At 39.9% G+C, this 27,286-nt stretch overlaps 1 protein-coding gene across 1 annotated transcript in view; it reads right to left on the reverse strand.

The window, feature by feature from the left end:
- Positions 1-27,286, reverse strand: part of VEPH1 (ventricular zone expressed PH domain containing 1) — a 468,187-nt gene that overhangs the window by 64,516 nt on the left and 376,385 nt on the right. Inside the window, exon 12 of the mRNA XM_089675407.1 lies at positions 8,683-8,800. Within this exon, the coding sequence (XP_089531533.1) occupies positions 8,683-8,800 (118 nt within the window). The remainder of the gene's footprint in view (positions 1-8,682; positions 8,801-27,286) is intronic.

Genomic DNA, 27,286 nt, shown 5'->3' on the forward strand with positions numbered 1-27,286 from the left:
ATGGTGGAGAGAACACAGCCCAAACAGCCCCTCATACTCCAATTTTCTTTACATGTAAAGATGTCTGTCTAGAAGGACACAAATTCTATGCCAAAGTATGCTTTGCTTGTGTATACCCCAAGGGTCAACTCAAAAAAGCTGTAAGACTGTATACTGTTCTGATCAGAATAACAGGTCTCTTGCAAGATCAAAGCTTTTCAACCTGTTAAACACAACAAGAGATGCCATTGCAAGCCTGGGCACCTGTGCTGGCATTACAGAAGTTTCAGATTGGAGATTCACCGGTCTTTTAGTAGCTCTCCTGAATGCAATTGTAGAAATACCTATCAGGGTCCACATCTGAACCTGGGACCAATGAAATGCCTGACTTTAGCTCTTCTTGTTTTGCCTCCTGGGATGCTGGACAGCTCCCTGTCTGATCTCTTAGACAACCTTGTCTTGTATGTTGTTTCTGGTGAATCTTAAACGCTTTGCTTCTCCCATGAACTTCCTGATTTAAGCCATGTTCCTCGGAACTTCCTGTTTGATAGATTAGTGTGCTGTCTTCAGCTGCCGTCTTTATCTTCGCTACCACCTGTACTGACCCTTAGCTTGTTCTTCGACTACACTTACACTTGATCCAAACCTGCAACCACCTGCTACCAACCAAATTTAATGACTAGGCTTCTGCTGAATCTCTACTTGCTACATCTGTTACCAAACCCAGCCTTAATCACATCCTGGTGGGGCAATCCTGAGGACTGCATCCTCGCATTAGCATGCAACGAAACCCATCTCTACTATCAGAAGCTATGGTGAAGATTAGTTAGTGGTTTGACCCTGCACCGCGAGTGACGCCGAGTCATCCACCAGGGTGACCTGCTTGTCCCCAATCACTGCCACCCACTCACAGCATCCCTAATCACTGCCACACCACTTAGTGTCCCTGATCATAGTTCCCAATCACCGCCACCCACTCACAGCATCGCTAATAACCACCACACCACTCAGTATCCCTGCTCAATGCCATGCCAGTCATATTGTCCCTGATCACCACCACACCAATCATATTGTCTGAAATTCGCCAAATGTTCCACTGTTTCATTGTTCAAGAAGACAACAGAAACTTCTTCAGGTTCTGATGGTATTGCAACAACAATCTACAAATATATGTTGCGCTCCTAAATACTTCTCAATAAATAATAATTAAATTACTACCATTAAATTAATTCAAATTATGATACAAATAACTAATAAAAGTGTATAAATACCAAAAAAATATTTAAATAGATAATTTCAACTAATCAATCTCCTCCAAATAAATATCAAAATAATTCCACATAAAATACTCCTCTAAAAAAATTTTACCAAGTGCTCATAAATCATCTATTAGTGACATGATGTACTTACTAATACCCTCAATTTCATTTATATTCATAATACCCTCATTTAATATAATAAAAATAATAAACCAACTGATAACCCTCAACTAAAACGCATTTAAATGATCCCCCATAAATAAAAATAACCAAATGCTCATAAATAATTAGTAGTGATTAGTATGAATCCAAATATCATCAAAATAATAGTCCCATTGAATAAACAATTGTTTATACAGGCAGTCCCCGGGTTACGTACAAGATAGGGACTGTAGGTTTGTTCATAAGTCGAATTTGTTCATAAGTTGAATCAGGCACTTTTATAAGCACTAACTACTAACCAAACGACAGGATATTAGATTACGTTTTTGTAATAAGGTTACAGAAAGCAGTAAAACCTCAAGAGGCTCTAAACTGGTGTTTTGCATAAGAACTGCAGCTTGGACACATGTTTGCCTTAACATATTTAACTTTTATGTGCATGTAAATGTTTAAACATCAAATTCAACATTCAAATATTATACTGTAAACTCTTGTACAGTGTAGAGTACAACTTTAAACTATCTTGGCAGAGGATGGCATGTTGGAGAGGATTGGGCAGCAACAGTGTCTCCGACATCCAAATGTAATGCAGAGCTTGATTTTGCTGCTGGGGTCAATTTTGTAAAGTAGGCATCAAGGGAGGTTTGTACAGAGCTTTTCTTTTTCTCTTCATAAATAGTCTTATAGCATTTCAGACCTTCAGTAACTGCACGATAAACTTTTGCAAACCTCTCTGTATCAGGATCTTGCTCCTCTAAATTTGCCATTCCTGCTTCAATGAGATCAAAAGCATTAGCTAACGCTTTTGTAGAAAACTTTTTGGTTTGTGGAGTTTCTAGCCCCTGAGTTTCTTCTCTAAATTCTATCTGCTCATCTAAAAATACACTGTACTGTAATGTACTGTATGAGAGAACTCTGCTCTCCTTTACACAGCACACGCTGCCCCCTCCCCCCTGCACAGACGGAGGATCACTTCAGTGAGCAGCCTGACAGCCTCTCCTTTCCTCTCCCCGGAGGTGCAGACAGACAGTCTTAAATCACTTTGGAGATAGTGGGCAGACACTGCTAGCCCCACAAGTAACGAGCAATGGATGTCTCTGTCTCTTATGTCTCTCTGATGTCTCTTATCAGCTAGTCTCTTATCAGCTTGCTGCACAAGAATGCTGACAGCTTGACTTCCGGTCCCGAGGGAAGTGTACGTAAGTATGAGTATTACGTAAGCCGAATGTACTTAACTCGGGGACTGCCTGTATATAGTGACTTGGTGCTTGTTGTTCTTCAATTTGTGACTTTTGTGAATCCTTCAAATAGTGAAGATGTGCGCTCACCTCCTTTGATGCCTGCAATTAGGCTATACACGCTTTCGGTTCACTTTCCCTGGAACCTGCTGGACATATACTTTTGCTGGTAAAATTGGGAGATCCTTCCTTTAGGAGTAATGGATGTATCCTCTGGTGGCTGATTATCCCCTCAGGGATTACACACTCCTTTTGTTATCTCAGACCTCCTAATTATCCTCTCCTTGTGTTACTCAGCATGCAGGAAGAAATAAGTCCTATCACAACCCCCTGATGAAGCCACGTGATTGGAGGCGTAACGTGTAGGGGAGGGGCTACGTCATCACTCGGAGAGGAGCTACACAACACGATAGATGGCAGGTGTATGACTCAGAGGCCAGCAGAGGATTTCCAGTGGGATATTGCGTTATTTAAATCTGTCTAATGTGAGTTTAATACTTGGATGGTGGGAATAAAAAGTTTTAAAAGGTAAAGCACTATGTCCTCTATTTCTTCCTGCATGCAGAGTAACACAAGGAGAGGATAATTAGGAGGTCTGAGATAACAAAAGGAGTGTGTAATCCCTGAGGGGATAATCAGCCACCAGAGGATACATCCATTACTCCTAAAGGAAGGATCTCCCAATTTTACCAGCAAAAGTATATGTCCAGCAGGTTCCAGGGAAAGTGAACCGAAAGCGTGTATAGCCTAATTGCAGGCATCAAAGGAGGTGAGCGCACATCTTCACTATTTGAAGGATTCACAAAAGTCACAAATTGAAGAACAACAAGCACCAAGTCACTATATATAAACAATTGTTTATTCAATGGGACTATTATTTTGATGATATTTGGATTCATACTAATCACTACTAATTATTTATGAGCATTTGGTTATTTTTATTTATGGGGGATCATTTAACCTCCCTGGCGGTATGATTATTTCAGATTTTTGGTGCTGAAAGCGGTACCATTATTTTGCATGGAAATATGTAGTTTTTTAATTGTAGGCTGTAATTTTTAGGAATAACTCACTGAAATCTGTCTGAACAAGAGTCTATTAAACATCCCGGGTATGATAAAATTTGAAACACGAAATCATAAATTATAATTTAATAAATAATCATAAAAAATAATAATATAATAATAATACATTTAATTCAATAATATAATCAAACCGAAAACACTGAAATTTGAAATAGAGCGCCAAGTTCGTACATTGCTGAGCAAAGTCGCAAAATCGTTTTCAGTGTCTGATGACGAATTTCCCCCACGAATCATTATCACTCAATTCTGCAAGTGGTTCTGATTTACTATCGCTGTTCTCTAGCTGGTCTCTAACCGCTTTTGACCTAAAGGGACATTTTTTGGACGCCATGGATTTTTCTAAGTTTCCAGGCAGAAAGACAGACAAAATGTAGGCAGGGCACAGGACAAAGCACTAGGGACAATATGTATGTGAAATGGGTTGAAACAGCAATGTTTTACTGTGAAAAATGTGTTTTGAAAAAAATGACATTTTTTAAAATTTTCAAATTTCCCGCCGCCGCCCGTACGTCCCGACGTCACGGGGACCGGAACACAGAAGCCGGATGCCGGCATCAGCCGGAGGAGATGGCCGGGGACGCTTCAGGGGACACATCGTGGGAGCGAAGGACAAGGTAAGTGCTGCAGGGACTCCCTATGCAGCGCCGCATGGTAAGCCCGAGTGTAGCTCGGGGTTACCGCTTTTGGTACTAAAACTCTACCCCGAGCTACACTCGGGAATACCGCCAGGGAGGTTAAATGCGTTTTAGTTGAGGGTTATCAGTTGGTTTATTATTTTTATTATATTAAATGAGGGTATTATGAATATAAATGAAATTGAGGGTATTAGTAAGTACATCATGTCACTAATAGATGATTTATGAGCACTTGGTAAAATTTTTTTAGAGGAGTATTTTATGTGGAATTATTTTGATATTTATTTGGAGGAGATTGATTAGTTGAAATTATCTATTTAAATATTTTTTTGGTATTTATACACTTTTATTAGTTATTTGTATCATAATTTGAATTAATTTAATGGTAGTAATTTAATTATTATTGATTGAGAAGTATTTAGGAGCGCAACATATATTTGTAGATATTTCCAACACAGTTGTAGTTATGTGTTTTATGTTTGCGATCCTCTAGTAATTATCACACCAGTGGCTCGCAGGCTCAAATCTCTGCCTAAAGAAGAAGCAATTGATTTTCTAAAAAAAAAAAATACTCAGGACATGCTTGCCACTGCCAACTTCAGGCTTCACAAAATTATCTCTAAAGCTGGATGCACATGGGCTGAAAATTGTCTGAAAATGATAAGTTCAGCAGGGACCAGCTGTCTTTCGGCATGTGTGCATCAGAAGCTGGACTCTCGACCAGCGTATGTCCAACAGGCATGCTGGAAAATCAGCATGCAATCAGTGCTCGCAGCCAATGGCTGTGAGCACTGATCAGTGTGTTCTGATGGAGGGCAGTCCCCCTGTCAGAATATAATAGCTCAGAGGGAGGCCTGCCTCACTAATATTGCTTGTGTTAGTATGTCAATCTGTGAGTTTTTTAATTCAGCCCATGGGGTTGAAAAAAAATGTATAGTGTGTACCCAGCATAACAGTGAAAAGTTAATGCTTCTCTTTCTGAAAACCATGCTGTTAGGGTAATGAGATTTGAGCTAGGAACTGATCTTTCTCTTAACCAACGTAGCCTCAGATTGCTTTGGGATGTCAAGCAGGACATGTTCACATTACAAGTGTCAACTTGTGGCAAACCCTTCATGAAACAAGGAGTTTTGTCTGCTGTGAACAGCATATATGATCCTCTGGGTTTCATAGCACCATTTACCATTCAGGGTAAGATACTTCTAAGACAGCTTACTTCTCAAAACACAGATTGGGTTACCCTATTACTCACAGCGAAACAACAAAGATGGGAATCATAAGAAGAGTCTCTGAAAGCATTAGAAAAACTTCAGAAACCACACTCTTACATTTCTGCATCCCTAACGAATGCCACCAGATGTTTTCTCTGATGTTTCCATTAAAGTAATAGCTGCGTTAGCCTACCTCAAAGTTATAGATACAAGACACAAAGTAATTGTGGGTTTTGTCCTTGGTAAGGTCAAGGTGACCCCATAACCAGCTCAAACCATTCCAAGGCTTGATCTCTGCTGTGTAGCCGATGAAATTGCTGAGCTTAGAAAACATGAAATAAACTTTGAAATAGACTCTTTTCACTTTTACACAGACAGCAAGATAGTATTGGGATACATACACCACCAAACAAAACAGTTCTATGTGTATGTCATTAACAGAGCAGAACACATCAGAAAGTTCTCCAATCCCAAACAAATGCCACTATGCGCTTACAGACCTCAATCAAGCTGATTGAAGCACCCATGCAGTACCAGGAGCTGCATTTCTGGACATTTCATGGCCATCCCCACCTGACTTTTTGAATGATGACCTTATCTGAATTCATACTACTTCTACATTTGAACTGATTAATCTTGAGTTTGATAAGGAAATCAGAGCTAATACTGTTACTCAATGCTTCTGTTAAGTCAATGACGAGGCTGCGTTCTCACAGTTTATAACTCTTTTTGAAGTGGTCTTCTGTGGTAAAGGCTGTCGCATGACTTGATTCAAAGGTGGGTAAGAAGGAATGCTGTACGCTGCTGCCTTCTCCTCTGAAGATTATGATTCTAAGAGAGGTGTTCCAGGAATATTCTTCTCTTGCAATGTTTAGACTTGATTCTAAATTGTTTTAGTATTGAAGTCATAGATTTTGAAGAGGAGTATCGTGTAACACATGCATTATTGTTTGTTTGCCTTTAAGAAAAAATTTCCCTTCCTCACTCTATAGCTAGAATATGCTTTATGCAGTTAGTCCCACCCTTTTTCTTCATGCTTTAGCCTCCATTCATCACATGTAATGTACCCTACTAGAGCTAGAGACACTATGCTTTTTTGTCCTATCTGATGTTCATCTGTTATGACCTGCACATGTTTTTTGGATTAAATCTTTCTATGATCTGCAAGATGTTATTTGGATCGAGTCACTGTCTACCGAGCTACTGAAACTGTAAGTTAAGCTATGTCACTATAACTGGATCAGTTATAGAGATCACACATTTAGTGCTTAAATTGCAGAAACAGGACACTTATTTTGTCTTGTATAGAGTGTAAAGCACTTAACACCCTATAGGGAACTGCCATCCTATGGTCATTATATCAATAATATCACCATATGCATACTTAGCCATTTATCCCTACAATGTAGACACTTCCTTTCCCCCAATGGCCTCAATAAAGGATACTGTTGATGTTGCTACACTACATTTCAAAATTCAATTCATACTGCTAACTCACACTTTTGTCAGAAGTGAAGTGTGGACTGCATTTGCAGCTGTAATAAAGCAGCATCAATAGTATCCTTTATTGAGGTTACTTGGGGAAAGGGAGTGCCAACATTCTAAGGATAGCAGGGTAAAACGTCTGCTGAGTTTTTATCATTGCGTTTCTGTTAGGGAAATTCATTTCATATTCTGCACCTGTGAGAATAAATCTCTCCAATGGAACACAGCTATAAAAACATGGCAGAGTTTCTAAACCATCCATACTCTACCTAGAGCTTAAAAAAGTAGAAAAGATGAGTACACATAATCTTGGAACAACTCTAGGGACCCAGACTCTGTATGAAACCATAATTGCTTTCTTATATTTATTTCTGATAACAGATATATAAACACACTATATTCTGAGAGAAACAGACAGTGGATAGATGCCAGAAAGAATCAAGGACTACTAAATTTCCTACATAGAAAGCTAGCTAGGTGGTAGCTAATTAATCGAATCCATAGATTGACAACAGCTTTTAAATCTGTGTAATATTGAGCTGACCTAGTTGTAGTCATGTTGTCTCTAATATTTACTTTAAATATCTAACTTGAAAAAAAAAAGAAATAGCTCAGTAATAGGGTAGTTTCTGCTAAATACTGGGGGAATTTACATACTGTGATATATGTGACACAAGAATTGAAGTCCTATGTTAAATGGAAACACTAATTTACACCAAGAGACCAATTTCCCTTTAAGTATATAAACAATAAAGAAAGAGTCTTGTCTAGTGACAAGATTAACGATAGGTTCTTGACACATTTACTAAAGTAAAAGCTGACATTACTCAGAGCACAGAGAATGGAAACAATTAGTGGCTGGAACAAATCATAGTGGTTTGGAGTACATATTTAGAGAGACAGAGGGTGAAGCAAATTTACTAATTTTGTAAGATAAAGAATTTAAGTTAAGAAGCCAAACCAGATTTGATAAAAAGTGTACATGGGAGATTCCCACAGTGCAGTTTCTCGGGTATAGAGGAGTCTGTGGTTTTTCTGCCAATAATCAGTTAAAATATACAAAACAAACAATTCTCAGAAACTCTATAAACTGCTACTGTGGGCCACACACAGCTTTCCAATGTCATGGATCACAGAAAGCAGATAAAATAGATGGAGTGAGCTTTCTTTTCTACTGTTTCAACACCTGAGTCCCTCAACACCTGCTTTACCAGGACCATATATCGCCTCTACCTATCAAGTTTACTTGTTGCTTAACTACTGCTTTCTTTTGCCTGTGCTTCAGCCCTTCTTGTGCCTTTGTCACATTCACCTTTAAAGATGTCTCATTACCCTGATTTAAAGCTAAACATGTGTCAATGCATTATATAATGCAAATGTCATCCATTACAAAATAGTTTTCCATCTATCCAGATGTGGATTGCATTTGCTGAAAACTTTGGTGTTGTTTCTTTCCTTTGTGACCACCAACTGTATTCTCATTGCCTTTTCCTTTTTTTTTTTGTATTTTTTGTATTCATGCTCAATAAATAGACATCAGCCACCACACGTTTCTTTATATCTTCTTCTTCTTAATCATGTACATTTTCCCTCCTCTTGCTTTAACAGCAGGAAGAGATATTTATTACCTGTAGCTTTCTCAGGATTGTTGCACATAAAACATAGCCACGACCCCGTTTCCTCGCTATATCCAAAGAGATCAAAAAACCTCACTTCTTCCAGATGCTTAAGCACAAGATCCAGATCCTAGAACAACACATGCAAAATAATAGTTATTACTTTAGCACATAAACATCAAATATTTCCCAGAAATTCTAAATATTTTTCTTCTAGCCTTACAAGTCAGAAACCAGACATCTCACACAGGGCTAAATGTTGGTTACTTGCTTGAAAGCTTTTAGACATTAGCTAATAGGTTTAAAAGGAACTAGACAAATGGAAAGCTTTTATTGCCTTAATGAAAACATTCCAGATCTTTGTTAAATGGTATTTAGTCTGTTAACTAGGACCTCCGTACTCTTGTTTGCAGTCCTCAACGCCCATCAGACAACTGACAGTCTTCAGTCTTAGAGCATGCATCACAATTACTACAGAGTGCAGGTGCTTTATATTCTGAACTTCTGCTATGAAGGACCACCGAACACTGGAGCTATTTGGAAGCAGGGTCTAGCACTTTCCTTTAACTTGGGAGTCACCTCTTCACCTTGAATTTTTTATAGATCCTAGTAAAGATATTCACAGGCCTCTGACTGGTATATGTTCAACTCTGTTTCAGTGTGATATGATGAGCACTATAAGCATTTAAGTGATCAGAGATGGCTTTAAATAAGCTTGGGAGGTAAATCACAGATATCACTAAACTCTTTAAAGTGCCATTAAACCTATTCCATGTTTTGTTTTTAATTTAATATGTATTTGTTTTTCCACAACAATACAAAAACAGATTCATATTCCACTTCCATTTCCATTCATTTAATAACATCCCCTCTCCCTTCCTATCACAATCCCTATCCCCCCCCTCCCCCCCTTATATCCTACATTTTCCACCTTATCAAATCTTAAACACTTCAGTTCTTAAAGCAAGGAAAAGAGAAAAAAAAAAATCTCAGGAATAGTCATTATTACTTCCTTCATTTAATCTTCAATCTATATTCTTCCCATTTATTCCATTTCATATCGTATGTTCCTAATCTATCTTCTTGAGTGTAATACAATTTTTCCATTTTATTAATCTGCTTTACTCTATCCATCTAGTCCTCCTCCCTCGGTGCCTCAACCTTTCTCCAGAACTTAGGTATCAGTCCCTTTGCAGCATTCAAGTACTGCCATATTCCTGTTTCTTTATATTTCTTAACTGACAAGTCTGTTCTATGAAAAATACATATTTCAGGGTCCAATCTCAGCTCTACTTCTGTTATCAGCCTAATTTGATGTAATATTTTCTTCCAGAATATCTGTATTTTTGGACACTCCCACCAAATGTGACATGTCGTGCCTATTTCTCCACACTCTCGCCAACATTTTGGAGATCTCTCCACACTCATCCTGTGTTTCACCCTTGGTGTGATATGCCATCTTATCAAACACTTATAATTCATTATTCTAAAACCTTTCAATTTCTGAAAAGCAATAGTGTTCAACCACATAAAAAAAAATGAAGCATGGTCACATGATATTCTTCACTTGCAGCAATCCAGAAAGTTGAATCTGTGGGCACATGTCAAATTTAAAAAAAAGTTGCGTGAAGAGCAGGTGTCTGTCCCTCCTTAGTCAACCACTCAGTGGCTTTCCCCCTCCCTATGTTTTTCCCCTTAAAGCTGCTGCAATCCTCGGGAAGAGCGGCAGCTGTAGAAATAAAGCAGGAATAATAGGAATGGCGGCTGTGAGGAGAGGAAGAAGCTGGCAGTGTAAGCACTGAGTGGTGGGCTGAGGAGGGACAGAGGAAGATAGTAAAGGAGCAGTGTGTCAGGCTCCTGTCATTCAAACCAATGGAGCTGCCTCTCAAGCCAACAAAGAGCGTCATATGGGGTGGATTCCAGAGGAAAGCACAGAATGAATGGCTTTATTGAGAGCTGCTGCCGGAGCTTATGCAATCAGAGAGGCAACCCGGCAGCCAGAGGATTGGCTGCTTTATGGTTGCCACTAACAAGGAGGAAGTCCATAGATACAGCAGGATCAGCCAGGAATTTTCTTAAAATAAAAAGTTACTTGCTTGATAGCTTTTGCACACAGTGTTAAAATCCCCTTGTTGGGGGATAATATAATATTTGGTATGACCTTGGTAGATGATCTTTGCCTCCTGGGCTCCTGCTAGGAGAGAAGGTCTTTGTCCTTCCAGGCTTTGCCAAGGGTGGAGATTGTGTAGGAGTAGGGGCGGACTGACCATTTGGAAACTCGGGCACTGCCCAAGGGCCCGGGGTCAGTAGGGGGCCCCATGAAATGCCCCTGGTACCTTTTTCATAGGCTTTTTTGAGTTTGGGCAAGGACATGATCCCATCCACATACTAAACAAAAATATAAAACTTTTCCCTTTCACAAATAAATAACAATAAAATAAAAATAGAAATACAACCAACATAAAAAACATAAAAACATAAAAATTGTCCAAAATATCAAAATATCCAAAATTCAAAAATAGTCCCCACAGGTGTAAATAATGATTTTTCTTTCTTCTTTCATCAAAAAACTCCTTCTCAATACCCGCAAATCCTGATGACAGTACACCTCAAAAAGAAAAAACTTGACATAGTGTCATACCTTTTAAATAATACAACACACGTGCCACTCACTGTGCAGCATGCAAAAATCTTTATATATGTGTATACTCCATAGACGAGTATCTATACACATGCAAATATTCTATAGTGAATATAGATATAAGTGAAACACACTCACATAAAATAGTGTCATAAACACAATGTGTAAAAGCAACTCCAACTTATCACTGCAAGTGTGTATCACCACACCCTGTATATATCAGTGATCACCTAAACCCAAAACAACACTCTCCAACTCATATGCTGATGGGTAATTACCCTATATAAGAAACATCAAGGCATAACACCACTCTGGGTTAGTTTCTCCTCATAACGATTTCATCCAATACTAGGGTTTTTCTTCCATTATCCTCAAGAAAATCCACAGTCACAGATAGTGTATATAAAATATCCTCCTTTATTTGGTAACTCACATAAAATTTGGGTGAAACAGCTCCTCCTCACAGGGATACAAGTGTAGACAGATTCAGGGCAACATTGGCCACATGTTCCCACTTCCAAGATGGCTGCGATCGCACTTCCGGTCAGCGTCGATACATCTGACGTCACGTGTCACTGACGCGTTTCGTCACTTCCTATGACTTTTTCAGAAGGGTAAGGACGTCTGCGCATCGACTCCTTATGTACCGCCCTTCATACACTAACGGCACCTCTAACCGCCATCTTGGAAGCTGGAAAACGCCGCCCACACTTATCTACATTCTGCCTTACTACAACATATAATCCAAAGGCTATTCACATCTTATCCTAAACCCTGTGCCTCTATGACGTTGTTTACAACACAGAGAATGCAATTAAATCTGCAACATCAATCAAATAAAGAATAAAAAACGCCAGCATACAGATATACAGTCATGGCCGAAATTGTTGGCACCCTTGATATTTCTCCAGGAAATCATGTATTTCTCACGAAACGTATTGCATTAACACATGTTTTGCTATACACATGTTTATTCCCTTTGTGTGTATTGGGACAAAACAAAAAAAGGGAGGAAAGAAAGCAAATTCGACATAATGTCACACAAACCTCCAAAAATGGGCTGGACAAAAGTATTGGCACCCTTTCACAACTGCGGATAAATAAGAATGTTACAAGCATGTGATGCTCCTGTAAACTCACCTGGGGCAAGTAACAGGTGTGGGCAATATAGAAATAACACCTGAAAGCAGATAAAAAGGAGAGACGTTCACTTAACCTTTGCATTGTGTGTCTGTCTGTGCCACACTAAGCATGGACAACAGAAAGAGGAGACGAGAACTGTCTGAGGACCTGAGAACCAAAATTGTGGCAAAATATCAACAATCTCAAGGTTACAAGTCCATCTCCAGAGAACTAGATTTGCCTTTGTCCACAGTGCGCAACATTATCAAGAAGTTTGCAACCCATGGCACTGTAGCTAATCTCCCTGGTCGTGGACGGATGAGGAAAATTGATGAAAGATTGCAACGCAGAATAGTCCGGATGGTGGATAAGCAGCCCCAAACATGTTCCAAAGACATTCAAGCTGTCCTGCAGGCTCAGGGAGCATCAGTGTCAGCGCGAACTATCCGTCGACATTTAAATGAAATGAAACGCTATGGCAGGAGACCCAGGAGGACCCCACTGCTGACACAGAGACATAAAAAAGCAAGACTACAGTTTGCCAAAATGTACTTGAGTAAGCCAAAAGCCTTCTGGGAAAACGTCTTGTGGACAGATGAGACCAAGATAGAGCTTTTCGGTAAAGCACATCATTCTACTGTTTACCGAAAACGGAATGAGGCCTACAAAGAACAAAACACAGTACCTACGGTAAAATATGGTGGAGGTTCAATGATGTTTTGGGGTTGTTTTGCTGCCTCTGGCACTGGGTGCCTTGACTGTGTGCAAGGCATCATGAAATCTGAGGATTACCAAAGGATTTTGGGTCGCACTGTAGGGCCCAGTGTCAGAAAGCTGGGTTTGCGTCCAAGATCCTGGGTCTTCCAGCAGGACAATGACCCCAAACATACGTCAAAAAGCACTCAGAAATGGATGGCAAAGAAGCGCTGGAGAGTTCTGAAGTGGCCAGCAATGAGCCCAGATCTAAATCCCATTGAACACCTGTGGAGAGATCTTAAAATTGCTGTTGGGAAAAGGTGTCCTTCCAATAAGAGAGACCTGGAGCTGTTTGCAAAGGAAGAGTGGTCCAAAATTCCGGGTGAGAGGTGTCAGAAGCTTATTGATGGTTATAGGAAGCGACTGATTTCAGTTATGTTTTCCAAAGGGTGTGCAACCAAATATTAAGTTAAGGGTGCCAATACTTTTGTCCAGCCCATTTTTGGGGTTTTGTGTGACATTATGTCATATTTGCTTTTCTGCCTCTGTTTTATATTTGTTCCAATACATACAAAGGGAATAAACATGTGTATAGCAAAACATGTGTTAATGCAATACCTTTTTTGTGTGAAATACTTGATTTTCAGGAAAAATATCAAGGGTGCCAACAATTTCGGCCATGACTGTAGGCATCTCAATAAATTATGAACATATATATACTCCATGATATTATACACATGTATATGCTCCAAATAGATCTACCTCACCCCTTAGACCAACCATATACAATATAATATTATACCATTCTAAAAATCCATAGAAACATATCTATTCCCATTAGTATATACATATTCATATATCTTCAATATATCTTCTCCAGATTTTGAGGCCTTCCCATTGTTTACCAAAGATGATCTTATCTTCCCATTTTGATAAAAGGATATTTGCCACACTAGGGGCAAACTTGGCGCCTATCGCCACACCCTTTCTCTGTTCATAAAACTCCCCTTTATACCAAAAAAAGTTTTTGCTCATACTAAACTCGAGTAATTGGATAATAAACTTCCTCTGTTTTAAATGTAGGTCTGAGAAATTCTTCAGACCCCATTTTACAGCCTCAATACCATCTTGATGTCTAATATTAGTGTAGAGAGAATTAATGTCTCTTTGAACTGCATGACTTCTGATGCCTTTTTGGCACAAACAAAATCATTGTGTTGTCTGACTGAATTCTGATCAGATGAACTGTAAACAGAGAAGTCCAGTGCTGAAGAGACAATGGAATCACTCTAAGCTCCAGGATTTTGTTCAGGTTCAAGCTTCCTTTGATGACAATGAACCCTGAACCACAAAATTTTCCCCAACCCAACAGGATGGTGCCTATTGAGAGTAACTTCCAGACCACAGGGAAGAAGGATTTCACCAATTCTATTGAAAGTCTGATGCTCCACTATGACAGGGCAAACTTGGTCTTGCTTTGAAGGTACATGCAGTGATCCAGAGTCTGTTTATCCTATGCTGCCAGGATGTTTAGCTGCAACAGCCAGAAGTAAAACTGAGCATACAAAGCAACAAAATAATCAGAACCCACATGCAAAAGTGAATGGTTGGGCAGCTCCTGGACTGCAAAATGTAAATGTGAAGGTAGACAGACTAAATATTTTCTGGGGAGGGGAAGACCCTGGACCAGGCCATATCACAAAACTAGGCCCACATGTTACAATTGATGGGTTGAATCAATCATTCAAGTGATGGAGGTGCATTAGTTATCTGAAACTGCAACATCTATTGGACATTGGCAGAGACTGCACCAGCTGTTCTCTTAGAAGGTTATTGTCCAGATATCCCACGATGGGAATTCCCTGGGAGCAAAGCAGGGCCAGAACAGGGCCAGCACTCTTGTTAAGGCACAACGTTTATTGAACAGACCAAAGGGAAGGGCAAGAAACTGGAAAAGTGGCATGTCATCGCAAATGCAGTGCATCATTGATGTGCCAGAAAGATAGTAACATGCAGATAGGCATCCTTGATGTCCACAGAGGGCATAATTTCTGGGGTGTAGGAAAGTGATCACCGATCACCTGTTGTGGAGCTTTAAGAATGGGACAACTGCCTCCTTTCATGTTTGGGACAGTGAACAAGTTTGAATAAAAACTCTTTTGGTTCCATAAAGGATTCCTGCTATGACCCCATGAAGGAGGTGTTGCTCTAAGGCAACAAGAAAGCCCAACTACCTTGAGAGCTGAATGCAAGATAGACAGCAAGAAACAAGTAGGTATCACAGACTGAAACTCCCGTTTTTATTCCCTGGACACAATGTCCTGAAAGTGCCTGAAATGCTCTGGGCCCACACAGCTATGAAGGCTTATAGACATTTAAAACTAGGAATTGTTACCATTTTTGTTAGAGATTTGTCTTTTTCTTTTGAACAAGAGGGAATTCCTGCTGCCTGTGACTTCCTTCATATGACAATCCAAGAACTCACCAAACAAGCACTATCAAGAAAAGGTCTCCAGGTGATTTCTACAGGGGAGCAACACAGACCAACAACTGAGCCAAAGTGTCTGCCTCATGTATTCCCTGGCCATAGATTTTGACCACGTGGTAAATTCATCAGATAACCATAGCACAGCCAGAACTGCTATAAACAGGAACATCCACAGGAGGAACCGTCAAGGTCATGTTAAGGCAGGAAATAGCAGGGTCTACAGCAGGAATGGCCCACTCCATTAAGAACCTCACCTTTACAGGATATGCGCTGTGCACTGAGAATTTCAGCCACGGTGGAGGAGGCTGGGAGAAAGGGGGGAAGAAGACATTGCTGGGGGTGAGGGGCCAGAGGTCACTGTTATGGGGGAAAGGGGGGCAGAAGACATTGCTGGGGAGGGGGGAAGGGGGCCAGAGGTCACTGCTATGGGGAAAAGGGGGGGCAGGGGACACTACTGGGGGGGAGTTGATGTGCAGAGGACACTGTTACGGGCATATCACACCCCCCTACAGTAGTGTCCTCTGTCCCTCCCTTTCCCATATAGCAGTGACCTCTAGCCCCCCTTCCCCCCACCAGCAGTGTCCTCACCCCCTTCCCTCCCATGGAGAGGTATTGTAAAATCTAAACTCTCAGCAAGTGGCTGGGGACTGGGATTTTTCTGCCGCACCCCCCCCCCCCACCTTGATGCTCTAAGGCAGCTGTCTAAGCAGCCTTATGCTGGGCACCAGCATAAGGCTGCTTAGGCAGCCGCCTTAGGACACCAGGGTAGCTGGTCACTGGGCACAGCTGATGACTGATCACTACACCAGCCTGCTGCCAGTGTCATGTAATTGCTGTGACCAATCACAGCAGATCACATGACAACTGTGAACACTTGGATGGCTTCCTTTCATGCCATGCATTGTATTCAGTTGTGTTGTTAGCTGTGATTAGTTTCATTCAGTAAAAATGGTTTCTCATATCAATTAAATACATTGGTATAACTATAAACAATCATACTGTGTAAAAAAAAAATCCGGATCACTTTACCAGAGTAGAACAGTATTACTGTGGTAACACTGTATTGTTCTGGTCACAATGTGTTAAAAAAAATCATAAAAAAATCGAGAATAAAATAAATAAAAAATAATTTTCAAAAATTAAATACAAATTAAAAAATTATTATTATTTTTTTACATACTGTCACCAGTCAGTGTACCTGGTCACTGCTTTATTTTCAAAAAACTTGTGATAAAAAAATAACTTCAAAAAACTCACAATACCTCTTACTAAATACCTTGGACTGTATATTTTCCAAAAAGTGGTAATTTGGGGGGTATTTGTACTGTCCTGGTGTTTTCGGGCCTCAAGAAATGAGCTGTCAGTATATCAGAATTTATCGATTTTCAGATATATACCATAATTTGTGGACTCTATAACTTTTCTAGAGACTAAATAACATACACTGATTTGGGCTATTTTCACCAAATAAATGTAGCAGAATACATTTTGACCTAAATTTATGAAGAAAGGTTATTTATTTGCAAAAGTTTATAACAGAAACGAAGAAAAACTTTTTTTTTTCAAAATTTTTTCTTTTTTTTGTCAATTTAGCAAAATATAAACAACTAAGCAGTGATTAAATACCACCAAAAGAAAGCTCTATTTGTGTTAAAAATATGCTAAAACTTTCATATGGGTACAGTGTTGCATGACCTCGCAATTGTCATTCAAAGTGCAACAGTGCTAAAAGCTTAAAATTGGCCTGAGCAGGAAGGGGGTAAAAGTGCCCGGTATTGAAGTGGTTAAGAGAATTCCTTGGGAACCCCCAGGTCACCAGAACTAGTGCCCCCATTGGAAGATTTCTCCTCTAATACTTTTCTGGGGACAACCCAAAATTTGGGATTTTCTTTTACTTTTAATGACCATGGTACACAGGACAAATAGAGAGACAAACCTCCTTAACAGGGGCACAGATAGCAAACCTCCTTAACAGGATGCACTCTATCCAAAACCCAAAAAAAGTTTTGCCTTTAGTTATACCTTAATTTCCTCCACAAATAATTAGGAGCAGAAGGGTGTCCATGGATGGGTAGATGAGGACCCTGAAGCAGAGAAATATCCAGGAAGGGAACAAAAGTTCAAAGCAACCCTAAAGGGGTCCCAGGACTAGAGCTGGCAGGTTCACAATACTCCGGTCCCCTTGTGTTCCTGAACCCTTGGCGTAATCATGATAAATGCTGCAGCAATAGTGTGCACCTGTGTGCCCAGTCACCCTTGGTAGAGGACTTTTAGTGTTTCCAGAGTTTGATCTGTACTGTAGTCTATGTCTGAAGGGTGCAAAAGGCAGTTGGGATGTGCATGAAACCAATGCCCATCAGCTAAGGACACCAGCAAAAAAAATGAAAGCATGCTAGGAGTGGGAGGGGTTAAGCTGGGCTGACCTTACAACTTTGCTTTGCTAGTGTCCAATCAACTGAAGGTAACTGTTTAACCCTTGTGATTAATGCCCACCTCTTCCCAGTTGCAGTCTATAATTATATAATATCTAAGTAAGCAAAAGCAGTCCAAGGAAGGAAAACCAGCAAACTAGCGATGGGGTCATAGATGGCTAAGATTCAATTACGCACATGGACAACAAAGGCTGGCAGGTGTAGTCCAATTCAATAGAAGGGCTATTTTAGCTCAAATTTCTAAAAAAAAGTTCATACTGTTTCTCATAGAAATGTGTCCTAACACACAGTGCATTGCAGTTTGTTGCTTATGGTGTAGCCACAAAGCAGTCAAGGTGCCCATGCTGACACGTGTCCACAGCCAAAAGTGCCTATTATTATTATTATTATTATTACATCGAGTTTATATAGCGCCAAAGGGTTTGCTCAGCGCTGTACAATAGAGGGGGGGACAATACATGAAACATTACAGCAACTACAAACAGCACACGAGGGGTTATAGGGCCCTACTCTTTCGAGCTTACAATCTAGGAACTACAATGGGCAAGTGAGCATCAGAACTGGACCACGGATCAATGGAAGAAAGTGTCTTTGAGGTGTTGACTTGACCTCCAAAGTCTTCAGATCTAAATCCAATTGAGCATCTCTGGGATGTGCTGAAAAAACAAAGGTGATCCATGCAGACCCCACCTTGCAACTTACAGGATTTAAAGGATCTGCTGCTGACAGCTTGGTGTCAGATACCACAGCATACCTTCAGAGGTCTAGTGGAGTCTGTGGCTCAATAGGTCAGGGCTGTTTCAGGTGTCAGATAAGCCTATCTGAGGCACCAGGGAGGTGGGGGGGCCATAAACACACAGGGGCATGCTAGGCTTTGAAATTAACAGTCTAGTTAGTAGAGATTTACAGCATATGTGGCAGTAGCGCTGTATTTTTTTTAAAAGCTGGTAAATTTTTTTGAGCTGGTAACAAGAGTGGATAAGAAATAAATACCTGGTTAACCAGGAGGCAGAAACAAAAATAAGAACTGCAGATAGCTGTGTAATAATGAATAATGGAAGCTGACAGCAGTCTGTTAAATGACACTTTAAATGTGAATGTCATCCTTTACACATCCAGAAATGCAAAGTAGATGATGGGATGACTATTGTTGAATCTATGACATGACTTTGCTATTATCTTGCAGTAGCATAGTAAAAAACGTACTAGTATAGACAGAAGACAGATCGAGAATATTAAACCCTTTGTGCTATAAAGCTGTATTCCCCAAACTCTGATAATAAATAGTTTTGTCATTTACTGGAAATCCACGCGCATCTGGAAATACTTTCTGTCCTTGGCAAATTCACACTTACAGACTTTTTATCCAAAAGCCTTTTTCATAGAAGAATCATTTTGTATTTCTAATTCCAAACATGCTGGGCATTTGGCTTGCTAGATGATGTGTCAGAGTACAATATAATAAGGACCATCAGGCCAGGTAATAGCTCTAAGCACAGCAAGACCTTGGACCTGGCAAAAGCATCAAAACCAATGGCATTACAAAACAAAGAAACATTTTGTACTCCGAATTGTATTTTACTAGAGATAGCTAAGAACATAGACAAATGAGACTGGTATAACAAGACTGTGTTGTTCTATGCTTTGAAGGCAAAACAGCTAAATGCCTGTTGGAATTGTTTTATCATACACAATACAATTAATCACAGTATGAATAGACAACAATTGTTCTAAATTTTCAAGAATGTTGAAGAAAAGAAAAGCACTCCTTTCAAATAAATCTACACTTAACGAAGCAAATGGTAACTGAAAGTTTTAATCTATTGAGTTATTTAGTCTATTTTAATCTTTTTTAAAATTCATATGATTAAAACAGGAAAGTACAAGTGAAAAAGAGGTGAATTACTCCTTTGAGTCATTCACTTGTGAGTTTAAACTGAGTTTGAAATATTCAGCTCTGTAAAGAATAGTTTTTTAGTCAAAAGAGCAGCTAATAATAGACAGGTAATCATGTGAAAAGGAACCTAGAGCTCCAGCTGTATTGTATTTAACATATGTGAGCTCATATGCAATATTTCATGCTGATCCAAGTTAATAACAAAACTTAGGCAAGCCTTCGATTATTCAATCGCCCGTGGTGGAACCAAAGAAAATGTCTATTACTCAGGAATCCCTCTTGCAGCCCTACTGTGCTTTGCCAACAATAAGCCTTCCCAGCCAGCAGAACACAATGATTACTGCTAGCAACTATAGCTGCTGACAGTAGTTGCATGTGAATAATCTGGCAGGCTGGTTGTACCCAAGTCATTCAATGTATCAACTTGAGTACAACCAGAGTGCTCATAGATGGATTGAATCTATGGATTCCCTTTTAGATGGCATCCACTGGAATTGTTCCAGGCATCTACAACTGAAAGAAATATTTCCGGAGGACCCCGAACATGCAGAAAGCCTAGTATAGGGGCAAACAGATACAGCCTCAGTTTTCTATTATGATAATCATACTAGTTGATACCTTCATTGTTTCAGAGTGTGAAGGGCTCTTGCCATGCAGATACCAGTCTGGGTTCCCTTCAGTACTGAGTGGTTAACCCTAAAAGAATATAGCTTTCACCTCAAAACACCAACACTTGGCTTTCCTGAGCCACTAGTGCTCCAGTAGGAGGTGTAGGAATGTGTAACTAACTGCCACCTGTAGGGGTAGATTGGTTGCTGGCTTTCCTCAATGAACTGTTAAAGGGACCTATTGGACCACTTGTGTGTTCCCCACATACAGCATCAAAACTGAATTTTAAAAACATGATGTTTGTCTCATACTATATTACCAACCCTATACATTTGGAAAGTAAATGCTCCCTTGCATCTGTGAAATGGGAAATTCAGCTCCAGGCTAAATGATTGCTCAAGTTCAAATGTATGTATAAAACCAATAACGTATCCAAAATTACCACAAAACATAACCTAATATAATTTTAGAAAAGCTGTGACCCTACATGACAAAGCTTATTTCCTATTTATCCTCATTCCTATAACTGCACGATACGTGTCAGCATATTTCAACTGAGCTACTTTAAAGCCAAGCTGCCTTTCAGAAATCTATAAACTTTGTATATAAAAAACTTTCTGTGTAAAAACACATTAACTCTACGTAAAAATGTTACCAGATAAGCAATCTGCCAGTCCTTAAGGCCGGAGCTCCAGTTTCCAGTTCAAAAATTAAAAGTTAGCAGCTACAAAAACTGTAGCTGCTGACTTTTAAAAAACAGCCACTTCCCAGTCCTATGATCCAGCATTTTTCTTCCCACACCTTGTGGGAGGAGAACTTCTGCTTCCAATCGCCTAGGCGATCGCAGCAGAAGTGGAAGTGGGTACCTCTCAAAATCGAGTACCTGCTCCCCAAAGGTGCCAAGCCTTAATAGGTAGTGGGGGACAAGGCCTTAATGCGGAACTTCCCCTTTTGAGCGGAGCTCCGCTTTAAGGCCCATTTACTTCTTTGTGTTGTGTTGATGGTGTGGTTCTTTATGGTTTGTTAACGCTCCATAAAGGATACGTTCACTTTCGGAACATGTTACATGTTCCACCCTGTTCTGTGTGTCCAATCTAAGCATTGATAGTGTGATCTCTGTAACTTACAGTTGTGATGAGATAACGATAACTTCAACCTCAGTTGGATACCAGTCAGTGACTCAATCAGAATGATATCTTGCAGATCTTGTGAAGTTTATTCCCTAAACTGAGAGAATCTTACAACAATAAACATTCGATAGGTCGAAAGAACATACTGTTTCTGCTTCTTGCCATGAGGCTGTTGCAATGCATCTCTGGGAAGGAGGGAGGGCTATCTATACAACATTAGCTAAACTAAAGGAAAGGGAGGAGCAGAGACAAAACACTGAAAACATATAAAGGCATATGACAGTCATGTGAAACATGACACACCCATTTTTAGGGTGGAACATGTTCCCATAGCCGCAGCCACACCTGCCGCCCGTCCTCCCTCTGACAGTACGGGGAGAAGTTTCCCCATACTATCTGTCAGATTTGAAAACAGCGTGGCCATGCAAGGCTCCACCTACATGGCCGCCTCACTCGTTCACAGCATTCTGTAAATAAGTGTCTACAAGTCCTGACAGCCTTAGCGGCTGTGAGCTTGTAGTTTTCAATGAACTACCACGGTGATGTGAAGCGCCGCGGTAATTCATTAAATCTTCCTCTCAGAATATCTGCTTGCTTGTATATCCCATATGGCAAGCAGATATTCTGACAGGTTTGTAGGAGACTTGAATGGCATAAACAATCTACTGATCACTGGTCAATGCTTTACAGGCTCCTTTGGACAAAAATAATAAATGCACATTTTTTTAACTGCAAAAAAAGTGCATTTATTATTTGTGTCCAAAAGGTGAACTTATCCTTTAATGCACTTAAAAAAGCGCATGACACTGTTTTTCAATGCACCACAATGCACTACAATGCATTGCAACATTCTACAATGCAGGTGTATTGCCTTAGTGTATTGGGGTTACATTCAAAATGAATGACACTGCAATGCTGAAATGCATGTTATGAGCATTACCCCTATACAAATGTTTAAATAGGTCCTTAGAATTTAGCTAAAGCCAAATTACTATATGTGCAGATAGCATAATATCATGCTTTTGTTAATAGGAACATTGTCTTTCACTATACAGTTACTGGTCAAGTTCTTTTTGTGTCGCCTACTAGTTGAAAACTGATTCAAATTATTCCAGTGCGCTTAGACATTTTGTAAAAATGTTTCCCATACAGTATTGATTTCCCATTTTGACATCCTTCCGTGGCATTAGTGCTTTGTGGGACATTGTATTATTTTACTTTTTTGTGTGGGAATTCTTGAATGACACAATTACCAAGGGATTGTTCTTCATAGAGCCACACACTCTGAGTACAAGCCAGAAAGTCCAGATGTTCAACATTCTAGACTCTGGCACACATCTAATTTATTTATATTTATGTACCCGACCTTCTCTACAGACGTGTGCCTCATATTTCACACATGAGGTGGGAATTTGGCTTGTTAAGTGTTGTTTATTATTCATTTTATGTTCTTTTATTTGTATGGAGGAAGTTGGTGAATAGACAAGCTGTTTTTGATTAAATTTAATTCTGAACTCATTAGTTCTTCATTGTTACAAAGCAGAAATTATATATGTACAGCAATTTTACACAGTGACTAGTCCGTGAATAAGAATAGGACTACTAAAGTGAGAAAATGACTGTTGATTTAGTTGGGCTGTATAGAGCATCTCTAAGAACTTCAATGTATAAACATCCTGATCTTTCACCATTTTTACATTCAACTCCTGCAGAGAATGTAGTCTACCTAATTTTTTACTGAGGGGGGAACTTTTATGATGCATAAGCAGTGAGCAACTGCACTTGCAAAGTGCACAGTCTATTTGCCTTTAGTAAATCAACCCCAGTATGCCTTTTAGCACTTGTAGCCTACCTTAACATATTTAGTTTTTTGTAGGACAGATACAGTGTTAATTTGTAGCAGATTTATATGAATATACAGTATTTGTATTTCTCAGGGTTTTTTTAGAAAAAAAAATTCCAGTAACATTTCTCAATGCAACATTTATGTAGTCTGTGCACCCCCAGATATTTACCCCCATAATATCTCTCAAAATCTGCCAATTAGAATTAAATCATATACAGTAAGTGCGGCTTCTATGTAATATAACAGAATGGTAAAGCTCAAAGTAAACATTTGCGTTTTACTTTAGAAGAGCTTTATTTCCCTTTTAATGCTACATTGCGATGCTCACAGGGAAAAGAAAAGAAAGCTTTAGTATAATGTTAGCAGCATATGCAATTGTCATCTCCGTCATCATTGTTGGGACCTGGGGATTAATATGGTGTGGAAATATTTTTGAATCTATTTTTTAAAAAAAACTTAATTTTTTTACATTATTTTGTCTGCACTGGAAGGTTGAATCTGGTCAGTTGTAAAGCAACTAATACACTTCTAATAGCGATCTGCTGGCTGCAGTAACACGTCATTATTAATAGTGATCTACTGCAGGCTGCAGTAACGCGTCATTATTGATAGTAATCTACTGCTGGCTGCAGTAACACGTCATTATTAATAGTAATCTACTGCTGGCTGCAGTAACGCGTCATTATTAATAGTGATCTACTGCTGGCTGCAGTAACGCGTCATTATTAATAGTGATCTACTGCTGGCTGCAGTAACGCGTCATTATTCATAGTGATCTACTGCTGGCTGCAGTAACGCGTCATTATTAATAGTAATCTACTGCTGGCTGCAGTAACGCGTCATTATTCATAGTGATCTACTGCTGGCTGCAGTAACGCGTCATTATTAATAGTAATCTACTGCTGGCTGCAGTAACGCGTCATTATTAATAGTGATCTACTGCTGGCTGCAGTAACGCGTCATTATTCATAGTAATCTACTGCTGGCTGCAGTAACGCGTCATTATTAATAGTAATCTACTGCAGGCTGCAGTAACGCGTCATTATTCATAGTGACCTACTGCTGGCTGCAGTAACGCGTCATTATTAATAGTAATCTACTGCTGGCTGCAGTAACGCGTCATTATTCATAGTGACCTACTGCTGGCTGCAGTAACGCGTCATTATTAATAGTAATGTACTGCTGGCTGCGGTAACACATCATTATTAATAGTAATGTACTGCTGGCTGCGGTAATACATCATTATTAATAGTAATCTTCCGCTGGCTGCAGTAACACGTCATTATTAATGGTAATCTACTGCTGGCTGCAGTAACGCGTCATTATTAATGGTAATCTACTGCCGGCTGCAGTAACACGTCATTATTAATGGTAATCTACTGCTGGCTGCAGTAACGCGTCATTATTGATAGTAATCTACTGCTGGCTGCAGTAACGCGTCATTATTCATAGTGATCTACTGCTGGCTGCAGTAACGCGTCATTATTAATAGTAATCTACTGCTGGCTGCAGTAACGCGTCATTATTCATAGTGATCTACTGCTGGCTGCAGTAACGCGTCATTATTAATAGTAATCTACTGCTGGCTGCAGTAACGCGTCATTATTAATAGTGATCTACTGCTGGCTGCAGTAACGCGTCATTATTCATAGTAATCTACTGCTGGCTGCAGTAACGCGTCATTATTAATAGTAATCTTCCGCTGGCTGCAGTAACACGTCATTATTAATGGTAATCTACTGCTGGCTGCAGTAACGCGTCATTATTAATGGTAATCTACTGCCGGCTGCAGTAACACGTCATTATTAATGGTAATCTACTGCTGGCTGCAGTAACGCGTCATTATTAATAGTAATCTACTGCCGGCTGCAGTAACGCGTCATTATTAATAGTAATCTACTGCTGACTGCAGTAACGCATCATTATTCATAGTGATCTACTGCTGGCTGCAGTAACACGTCATTATTAATAGTAATCTACTGCTGGCTGCGGTAACACATCATTATTAATAGTAATGTACTGCTGGCTGCGGTAACACATCATTATTAATAGTAATCTACTGCTGGCTGCGGTAATACATCATTATTAATAGTAATCTACTGCTGGCTGCAGTAATACCTCATTATTAATGGTAATCTACTGCTGGCTGCAGTAACACATCATTATTAATAGTAATCTACTGCTGGCTGCAGTAACGCGTCATTATTAATAGTAATCTACTGCTGGCTGCAGTAACGCGTCATTATTAATAGTAATCTACCGCTGGCTGCAGTAACACATTATTAATAGTAATCTACTGCTGGCTGCAGTAGCACATTAGTTCTAATAGTGATCTACAGCTGTCTTCAAATAGCCAGCAATATTCACTGGCTATAGATGGTTCAAATCTCAGCCATTTCAGCAGGAATTGGGTGAGATTCAAACTATGTGTGGGCAAGCTGAATGTACCCAATTTGACCGATCAATCAGCTTGGGTACAACCAGCCTTCCATTTTTTTCATGTGATTATTGCTAGTGGCTGATATAGCCATTATCAATAATCACTGTGTTCTCCCAGAGGAGATGGATTTCCCTGTCCCTTCACAGGGAGAAAACAGGGGCTACGTGGGGGGGATTCCCCCATCAACATTGAACACCCATGGTTGCAGGAAAGAAATTCTCCATGTCTATGGCCAGCCTTAGGCAGTGATCTACTGCAGGGAGACACTGGACAAAGTTGCAACAGCTTTTTCACAGCCTCTGTAGTAAGAAGAAGTGTCATAACATCACTACACTCCCAATATAAATACAATGAGGAAGAGGTTAAAACCTAATTCAACTTTGTTAGATATCATATAGTTTACATAGGTGCAACTCAGCCTGGACAAAGCTACAGACTCTCTTGCCAACCCACCTCATCCCAGTTATTCCTAATATTGCTGCACTCTGCTGCTCTACCTCCACTGCAAAAAGCCAGTGCTTTTCAGCATGTGGCCTTCTCCTATGATGTATTGCTTGGGCTCGATTGGTTAATTACCAGACACAGAGGGGGTGAAATCATCAACCCTGTGTAAGCTTTCACAGTATCCAACCTGGAGCTTACACTTGGTATTTTGCAGTAGGTATAGAGGAGGGAGGAGCAGCAAGGGAGTGATGCAAAGATAGTATAAATGGGCCAAGTGTAGGCTTTGAAGAGACTGTCAGGTTGCCCTGAATGGACAAAGAGATGGTTCCTTTAGGTTTAATCATATTTGATGAAGATTGACCAGTTGAATTCATATACTAACTAGTTTTAAGTAATAAAATTGCAAAAGAATCCAGCTTTCAGTCCTCCCCCTTTGAATAATGTTTACAGCAAAGTAGCAGTCAGCACAAAAGATGTAAAGGGACTGGTCAGCTTATTACAGACACAGCCTCTTACACACTGCTTTCTGACCACCCTATAGCATAAATACTACAGGGAAGCACGGGTGTGCAAAATTACTTATATATACATGAATTTGCATTTCTGGGTATGGGGCGCTTGCGGCCACGGCTGTCAGTTGCCGGGTCCCGGGTAGTGATTACTCACTGGCTCCCAGAGATTGCCGAGGATCTCTGATGTTTGTAAACAAAACAGTTCTCCTCCCTGTCAGCTCGTGCACACTGCTTTGCATACAAAGCAGTGTGCTTACAGTGAATCACAAACACAGGGCCCCATAGTAAAACACACCCAGCACACAGTTAACCTTTTGATCTCCCTTTATGTTAACCCCATTCCTGACAGTGCCATTAGT

The sequence above is a fragment of the Staurois parvus genome, unplaced genomic scaffold, assembly GCF_062004578.1.
Source record: "Staurois parvus isolate SC_StPar_1 unplaced genomic scaffold, SC_StPar_1.0 ptg000155l, whole genome shotgun sequence".
NCBI lineage: Eukaryota > Metazoa > Chordata > Amphibia > Anura > Ranidae > Staurois > Staurois parvus.